The sequence below is a fragment of the Marmota marmota genome, unplaced genomic scaffold (assembly GCF_001458135.2).
Source record: "Marmota marmota marmota unplaced genomic scaffold, marMar, whole genome shotgun sequence".
Lineage (NCBI taxonomy): Eukaryota > Metazoa > Chordata > Mammalia > Rodentia > Sciuridae > Marmota > Marmota marmota.
Window position 1 is genome coordinate 3,623,780 of NW_026000240.1, and position 9,301 is coordinate 3,633,080.

Genomic DNA, 9,301 nt, shown 5'->3' on the forward strand with positions numbered 1-9,301 from the left:
AGTAAGGGGAGGGCTGGAGGGCAGGCAAAGGAAGCAAGGTAGGGAAGAAAGGTTGACACCCTACTTCCCACAAAGCCCCGGAAGACCCCGTCGCTATCAGCCTCCTTTGTATTTATGTCTTGAGTCTGGCAAGGATGCCTGTTCTGGCTGAGTCCTGAAGACATGGTTAGTGGGTTAGAGGAGGGCTGCTAAAGGAGATGAGCCACCTACCCACCCTGGCACTAGAGGGGTCAGAGACCAGAGTGTGATCATCCTCGTAACCAGGAGTCCTGGGAGCACACGGACCTGTGCAATAGACACTGGGAGTGGATTATTGAAGCCGGTTCCTACTCTATTCTTCCTCCTTTCAGAGTTTCAGCTGATCCTCACTATTGTGGGCACCATCGCTGCCGTCCTCATTCTCGCCTTATTGATTTCATTGGTCTTCTCCACAAGGTATGGAATTTCCCCTTTCCTGTGGACACTCTGGTTTCTAAACACACCGGCCTCTCCTGGGCAGGGGAGGGGACATATGAGGGGAGGCCTCTCTGATGCCGCTTTATTTTTTCTTTCCTTATTTTTCTTCATGATCATGAAAGAAAACCGTAAAAACAGATGTGGAAAAGAGTGGAGTAAAAAGTCACCCACAGAACCCACTATCCTAAGGCAACTCACATTTCAGTATATATCCTTCCAGATGCTCCGTGAAAGATGTTATATACATAGTGTTGCATCCTTTGTGTTTTTAAAATTTTCTGTTAATGTTTATTTTTGGTTGAGGACATAGCAGTCATTTTCCTGTCATTAAGAATTCTGTGGACAGTTTTTTAACTCCATTGATGCTGTCAAATACAATTTTTACCAAGTCACTCCCCTGCCCAGGACCTTGCTGCAAATGGCCTAAAATGAGCCTTCACAGAACCCGCTGGGGTTAAAGAGGAAGAAGCCCATATCTGTGTGGCTGTTTCTCAGCTTGGTGCCTTAGGGAGGTGGAGTAGGGTCCATTCATTTTTTTCAACAAATATTTAGGTATGTGGAAGTTCCTCCTGTCAGCAGAGAGAGATTGCTATTATCTCTTTTCTATTTGACATGTGCCAAGTGGGATCCACTTTGCTAAAAAAAAAAAAAAAAAAAAAAGCTACTTTTTTTCTAACATTTAGCTCATACCTTATATTTTGGAAAATAGATGTTTTCCCACTATAATTGGAGAGGATCAATGGATTTTAGGTTCCTAAAATACTTTATTTCTTCTTTTTCCTTGTATTCCATTTTGATGTTATCTCTTCCCAGAGACTCAGTAATAAGGAATGAAAGCTGGGAACTTGCTGTGTGAGCATTCATTCCCCTGGTCTCCAATATTCCCTTTTCCAGAGAGAGAGAGACAGAACATTTCTGGGTCTGGAGCAAGGTTATTCTTAGGAGGATTGATTGATTGTCTTGGACCCCAGTGATTCAGGAAGCTGAGGCAGGAGGATCACAAGTTTGAGGACAGCCTCAGCGGCTTAGCAAGACCCTATCTCGAAATTAAAAAAACAAAAAATTTTAATTAAAAGGGCTGGTGATGTAACTCAGTGGTAAAGTGTCTCTGGGCTCAATCCCCAGTACTGGGGAAAGAAAGAAAAGAAGAAAAAAAAAGAGTTGTTATGGAAGCTTGTGGCCCCGTGAGAGCCACAAAGCTCAGTCCTCCTTCCTGCGGCAGAGCCAAGCTTGCTTAACCCAGCTACAAAGTCATAATTGTTGACAATGAAACACAGCTTTTAATTTCATTGCTAGTTCGTAGAGAAGGGAAGCCCTTTCCTCAGCCACTTTACACAAGAGAGTATTGAATGGCAGGTGTCCTGCTATGGACTGTGCTGGCCATCAGGATCACAGGCTGAGGGACATTCCCAATGTGACCGAGGCTTAGGTGACTGGCACCTGGGAGTACCCTGTGAGCATCACAGACCACGTCCGCACTGTCCACTCCCACTGTCCAGGGCACTGCAGAAGCAAGACCAGGCCTGGGGACCAGGAAGGAAAGAGGGGTCACCATCAGAGTTATCTGGGGACAATGCCTCCCTCATGGCACGTGCTTACTCTTGACTTTCAATACCTATACTTGAGAACCTTGGGGGGCCACAACAGATCACAGCAGACCCTATTTCTCAATTCAAGACCTTGACCCCTTGAACTCATCTTATTCACCAAGATGTTTCTGTAGATGTTGGATCTGCTTGGATATAATTTCCATAAATAATTGAAAAGTATGCTTACGACTATTGATATTTTGCTCGGTGTGGTGGCACACACTTGTCATGCCAGCAGCTCAAGAGGCTAAGGCAAGAGGATGGCAAGTTCAAAGCCAGCTTCAGCAACTTAGCAAGGCCCTAAGCAACTTAGTGAGTCTCAAAATTAAAAATAAAAAAGAGGCTGGGGATGTGGCTTAGTGGCTAAGTGCCCCAGGGTTCAATCTCCAGTGTCCAAAAAAAACAAAACAAAACAAAACTGAAATTATTGACAAAATTTAAAAGAAAGCTAATGAAATTAGATGGTAACATTGGGTCAGCTGATATTCATGCCCTGGAACTTATGAGGGGACTGTCCTTAAATGTAGGGGATCTACATTGAATGAAATAATAAAATATTTATTACAAGTGATGGGACATCAGGTCTGCAACCTATTCTTCATGGATTCAGAAGGGTTAACAATTGGGAAATCTAGGTGATGGGTACATGAGAATTCTGTAACGTATATCTTTTTATAACTTATGGTGTAAATTTAAAATCATTTCAAAAATTAAAGAACATTTTTAAAGAAAGAACATCAATATTTACTTTGAGGAACTCTCTGCCATTGTTAGATCCTAATTCCTGTTATTGATTACAGGTCAAAGAACAAAAAGAGTGATATTGAGGAAGAGAACTTGATTGACAATGACTTTCAAAATCTGAGACTGCAGTCGACAGGCTTCAGCAACCTCGGAGCTGATGGAAACATCTTCCCCAAAGTCAGAACGACGGCTTCCAAAGACCTCCAGTTGCAAAACCCCTACGCAAACCAAAGAAGAGAGCCTCGCCCCGATTACTAGGTGAGTCCAGGGCCTTCTGCTTGGCTTTTGGCTTTGCAGATTGAGACACCCTAGGGGCTGGGGTTGTGGCTCAGTGGCAGAGCGCTTGCCCCTCATGCATGAGGCCCTGGGTTTGATCCCCAGCACCACATAAAAATAAATAAATAAAAGTGAAGATATTGTGTTCCTCTACAACTAAAAAAAATACTAAAAAAAAAAAAAAGAATGAAACACCCCAGGGCAGAATAAGGGCCCCTCAATCCAGGGCTACAACCTGCTCAAATCATGGCTGGCTGCTCCGTGGGCTTTTGTTTTGTTTTCATTTTTAATCAAAAGAGAAAGATGGAGGAGGAAGCCCCCTGCTCTTGTAAATAGCCACCACTGGCTTGTCCCTGAGCCTTCCGACCCACAACTAACTTCTCAGGCCTTCTATTTCCTCACATGTAAAAAGAACCACTTAATTTAGATGTCCTTAAGGCCCTTTAATTATCAACTTCAACGGCTCTGATTCCAGTGGTTGTGATGCCAACTCCCAGCTGTGAAGCACCTGGGTCCTGGGTCAGGCTTAGAAAAGGGCTGTTGGATAAGGGTAGTTCTGCTCCATCCTTGCCAGTCTCTCCTCCTGCAGACCTTGAGGCAACTCAGTCCTTTATTTTCTTTCTCTTCCTCCTTCCCTCCCTCCCTCCCTCCCTTCCTCTCTTCCTTCTTTCTTCTTTTTCTTCTCCTTCTCCTTCCTCCTTTCTTCCTCCTTCTCCTCTTCCTCTTCCTCCTTCCTTCCTTCCTCCTCCTCCTTCTTTTTTTGGTACTGGGGTTTGAGTCCAAGGGTGCCTTACCCCTGAGCTACATTCCAGCCCTTTTTATTTTTTATTTTGAGACAGGGTTTCCCTAAGTTGCTGAGGCTAGCCTTGAATTTATGATCCTCCTGCCTCAGCCTCTCAGTCACTTGGATTACAGGCTTACATCACCACCCCTGGCAACTCAACTTGTTTCAAAAGAGATAAGGCCAGTGAGGCAGACGGTATCTTATTTCCCTCAAAAAGAATAGCTGTACTCATGAGATTTGGATTGGATAATCATAGGTGCACCGCTTAGCGTGAGCTGAATGAAATGTTAAAAAGAGGGAAACCTGGGAGAGGAGACTCTGGGCTAAACAGTGACAAGGGGACTGAGATGCAAGAAAGGGCAATGAGTAAGAGAAGAAAGGGACCAGGAAAGATAGGAAATGGAAGCAGGTCAAGGGAAGAAGTGACTAAAAGAACAAAGAGAGGGCTGGGATGTGGCTCAGTGGTAGAGCACCTGGGTCCCACCCCCGGCACTGCAAAAACAACAACAAAACAAAACAAAACAACAACAAAATAAAACAAAACTTGAAAACAACAGACAAACACAAAGAATAGGAGAAAGGCTGACGATCTCAAATCATGTAAATAATTTATGAATCTAATTTTTCTTGTATGCTTTTATTGAATGTTTCTTAGAGTTTGATTTCATTCTTTTTCTGCCTAGAATGATAAAAATTTGGAACCTTCCATGGCTCTTGGCCCAATGTTCATGCCATTAACTTGAGTGTTTGGAAAGACATAAAGAAGTGAGGCCCGCTGCAGGTCCAGCCTCCCTCTCCTGACATCCACTGCCTCCCTGAAGCTGGAATACCGCTCGCTGAGAAGTGTGAAATTAAACTAAATGCACCTAGAACAGCTGTTAGCACTTGTAAGATGATTTTCTCCAATCCGTACAACACACTAAGACAATGATCTGTGGTTTTTGTTGTTTTGTTTTATTCGAGGTGGGGCAACAAGAACCATTTCCCATCTAGAGGAAAGCTCCTGCCATTACTCATTCCTGGGAGAATGTTGCTCTTGAGTCCACAGAGGCGTGACCCCCTCCCTCTTCCTGGGAGGCTCTGACTCCTCAGCTTTGGTGTTGCTAGGGGAGGGGAAAACCTGCCATCCTTTAAGGTTCACCTCTGACAGGTGAGAATGGGGACAGTGCTTCTATCCCTCCTGGTCACCCTTGAACTGCCAGGAGCTGAGATCTGGTCTCACTCCAACAAGACAGGAAAGACACATCCTGCAGCTTCATCAGCTTGTGAATCCAGGAAGCTTTTGATGTTAATTAGAAGGCTTAGGCTAGAAATATCCACCATGGGATGCCAGCTTGGGGCACCCTGGGGACAGGGGCCACAGCCTGTCCTGGTGACAGATGCTTAGCTGTGGCCACCAAGAATAAGGGCAAGCATGTTCAGCAGGCTTTTTAATGTTGGAAGAGCTCTTGCGTATGTCTGATGTCTAGTCCCCTTGCAAAATGTTTTTATTTTTTATTATTATTTGTTCTTGACTGTTAATTATGAAAGGTAACGCAATAAGGGCTGGGGATGTGGCTCAAGCGGTAGCAAGCTCGCCTGGCATGTGTGCGGCCCGGGTTCGATCCTCAGCACCACATACAAACAAAGATGTTGTGTCTGCCAAAAACTAAATAAATAAAAATTAAAAAAAAAAAAAAAAGAAAGGTAACGCAATAAAATATCTTTGGTAAATGGTGTCCTTTCCCTTATTTGGGGCTTTTGTGATACACATGGTGAGTCTCATTTTAAATAGCAAACATGACACATGACAAACTGGAGTGGTTGACATCTGCTATCCCCATTGGGCTGTTGAATTACCCAACATGATATTTACTAAGTTTTAGACATTTTTGGATGCCACCCATGTAACCCACTCCTCCACCTTGGCAAAGCAGCCGTGTGTTTTGAGTGGGTCCGATCCTGCTCCCCATTCCAGATGTTGGCCCAAATCACAGGGAGTGATTTACGAGTGAGCACGTGGCATCAGTGGATATAATTAGAATAAGGCCTCAACTCTGGTAGGTGGTTTGGAGGAAGAGAAACTCTCCTGGAGTGTGGGATTTTCATTCCTGGTTGCTTTTGATTCCTATATAATATGGCCTAAAATGCATTTATTTCTGCTCGCTGGTACCTTTGCAAAAATTGGTTGTCTTATAACCTTGGAGGACTTCCAGAGTGAATTGCCTAAGATGCAGACCGGGTCAGGGTGCTCCCTCGCCCAGGGCCTCCGGCATCCTCCACTGACAGCCGCAGCTCATAGCATCAGCCAGACCCCAGGGCATGTGGCTCTGGCCCACTGGAATTGCTCACCAGCCGTCCCCACAAGTGCTAGCTTTCTGCCCGCCTGCTGTTTCTTAAACACACCTGCCCTGCTTACCTCCACTGCTTTGCTCATGATTTCCCTCCTCCTGGAGCTCCGCTTTCTTTCAGCTGCCTGAGGTCTTCTGTTTAGACTGCCATAATAAACTACCAAAGACTGGCAGCTTTCAAATGGTTAAAAATTTCTTTCTCACGGTTCTGGAGGCTGGAAGTCCCATATCCAGGTGCCATCAGATCTGGTGTCTGGTGAGGACCTACTCCTTTCATGGATGGCCATCTTCTTATGGTGACCTCACCCACTGGGGCAAGGGATATCTCAGGCCTGTCTTGTAAGGGCATGATTCCCACTCTGGACTCCATCCTCAAGACTTAATCACCCCAAAGGTCCCACTTTCTAATGCCATTATATTGGACATTAGGATTGCATACATGAATGGGGTACTGTAGTTTGGATTGGAAATATCACCCGAAGGCCCCTGTGTTAAAAGTTCGGTCACCAGCCCAGGGCAATATTGAGAGTTGGTGGAACTTTACGAGGAAAGTTAGAGGAAGTTAGGTCATTGCCCTTGAAGGGGATATGGGGACCCTAACCCCTCCTCTCATTGCTGCTTGGCTCCTGAAGTGAGCAGTTTGTTTTACTACATGCTCCTGCCATATGTGGTGCTGCCAAGAGCCCACAGCAACAGGGCCATGTGACCATGGACAGGAACCTCTGAAACTCTGAGCCAAATACAACTTTTCTCCTTTCAAGTTGACTTACATCAGGTTTATACCACAAGGGGGGACCAAACATTTAAACCACAGCACCAGACAAATACCTTCCATCTCCTCTGGCCAGCTTTTCCTCACCCTTCCCTCTCCCCCTCCTCTTGGGTCCCACTGTGTCATCTTGTAGTCAGTTCCCCCAGGGGAGGTTATGTTCAGTCAGGCTGTTTCCTACTCAACTGGCACAATGCCTGGCACAGAAGGAGTGTTAACCATGCAACAGGAGCATGGATGGGACAGGACACTTCCAGCTCACTCTTTGGTTTTTTTGTTTGTTTTGGTATTGGGGATTGAATCCAAGGGTCCTTTACTACTGAGCCACATCCCCAGCACTTTTTATTTTTTTATTTTGAGACAGGGTCTCACTAAGTGGCATAGGGCCTTGCTAGGTTGCTGAGGCCGGCCTTGAACTTGCCATCCTCTGGTTCAGCCTTCCGAGTCGCTGGGATTATAGGCACATGTCACTGTGCATGGCTCCAGCTCAATCTTGAAGAAAATGTTCATTAGTTTGATTGCGGCTATGGTTTACATGTTTACCCATGTCCAAACTTGTCAGACTGTACATTTATATATATAATGTATATACATTATATATTATAGATATATAATCTACAGTTGGTCGATTATACCTTAATAAAGCTGTGTTTTTTTAAGTGTGTGTGTGTTGGTGAACTATCATGTAGGGACTTCAACCTTGGAGGAGGTGTCCTCTTGACACAGTCCTAAGACAGATCTAGGAGAGGACAGGCACACCTCCATGTCCGTCCTTCTGCTGGAACTCTGCATTAGGCTGAAGGTTTTCTGAGGTCGGCTGTGGGAAGCCGGCTGGGAACGGGCTGCTAACCTGAGAGCAGCCAGGCTCAAAGCACACTGAAATCACCTGGGGAGGTCTATCAATCACTAATGCCTGGGGCCCATCCCCAAGTATTCCAAGGGTTTGGTGGGTCTGAGAATAGGGTTTACTTAAACTCCCAGGGGTTCTAATGTGCAGGGGAACTGGAGAACCACTGTGTTAGTTAGCGGTTTGGCTCTTCAGGGTCAAGCCCAACTCACATCACGGTCCATGCCTGCCCTTGATAGTTAGACATCAAGTCTGTTATGTATAAGAAGTCTTGTGAGCTCTAAGCCTCCTGTGAAGGTGATTAGACATCCAGGTGGCATCAACACCAAAACCACTGGAGAGGTAAGTCTTTTGGACGCCTTTGGCTCTGACCAACGACCTCTGGCCCCTCCTAGCTGCTGGGCAAATTCTAAGGCCAGTAGGTGGCGCTGTCTCCTATGGCTTGCAGAAGAGACAACTTCCAGTGCAGCTGTTCTTTTAAAGGGCTTGTTTGTAATGGTTAACTTTTATTGTACCAATCTAAATAATTTTCCTCTTGATTTTTTTTTTTTTGGTCTCTTCATTCTCACTCTTTTTCCAGGGAAACATAAATGTTACTTGGTTTAATCTTGTTGACATATTTGCATCATTTTTACTGGATCATCAGAGGTAACTTTTATTAGTCTCATAAATGTAAGTATTTGTTTACTTATTCATGATGCTCAGGATTAAACCCAGGGAACATGCTATGCAGGAGTTCTACTACTGAGCTACACCCCCAGCCTCTATAACTGTTAAGTATTAAATAATGTCATATGGGTGGTGCAGAAAATTTGGTACAATTGTTCAGTTAATCAAATTTTTATTTGGTGCTAAGTTTCAAAATAAAAAAGGACCTAAATCAATTTTCATTGAAAAATTCTTTAGTTAAGCTAAAACAAAACAAAACAAAGGCTTTACTCAGGTGAGCAAGGTCCCTGGGATGTCCCCCTGAGCATTCTCTGAGAATTCTGATTTGTTGTCAATTGACAACCTACAGTACAAAAAGTAAGGTTAGGGAAAGAGGCTGGAGAGAGCCTGAAGCACTGGGGTGGGGGGGGTCTGCTCTTCACGCTCAGGGATGGGAAATGTGTTCTTTGATTTTAAAGGCAGGAGCTTGGGGGTAAACCATTAAAGGCCTCATCATTCCTGCAGGCCTGGAAACATTTTCTGAGCAGCACAATCATGACATGTGGACCAGTCAGGAGATACTCTGCTGCTTCCAAAAGAGAGAAAGAGAGAGCTTGAAAACAGCAACAATAACAGCATACTCTGGATTGCTCACTATATGTCAGGCACAATTCCTAGTGCCTCAGGTATCTTAGTGCCTTTAATTCATTCTCATGATACATATCAGTAGGTACTATTTTTATCCCTGTTCACTAGTTAAGTGAATAGAGACAAGTACCTTGTCCAAAATTACATAGTTGGCAGCAAATGGCTCAGCCAGGATTTGAGCCCAGGCAGTCTGACTCTATTGTCCACCTC

The 9,301-nt window shown here is 44.7% G+C and overlaps 1 protein-coding gene across 1 annotated transcript in view; it reads left to right on the forward strand.

Annotated features, from left to right (window-relative positions):
* Window positions 1-5,562, forward strand: part of Muc13 (mucin 13, cell surface associated) — a 28,038-nt gene extending 22,476 nt beyond the window's left edge. Inside the window, exons 10-13 of the mRNA XM_048794200.1 lie at window positions 351-435; window positions 2,846-3,047; window positions 4,533-5,379; window positions 5,536-5,562. Of these exons, the coding sequence (XP_048650157.1) occupies window positions 351-435; window positions 2,846-3,047 (287 nt within the window). The 3' untranslated portion in view covers window positions 4,533-5,379; window positions 5,536-5,562. The remainder of the gene's footprint in view (window positions 1-350; window positions 436-2,845; window positions 3,048-4,532; window positions 5,380-5,535) is intronic.
* The last annotated feature ends 3,739 nt before the right edge of the window (window positions 5,563-9,301 follow it).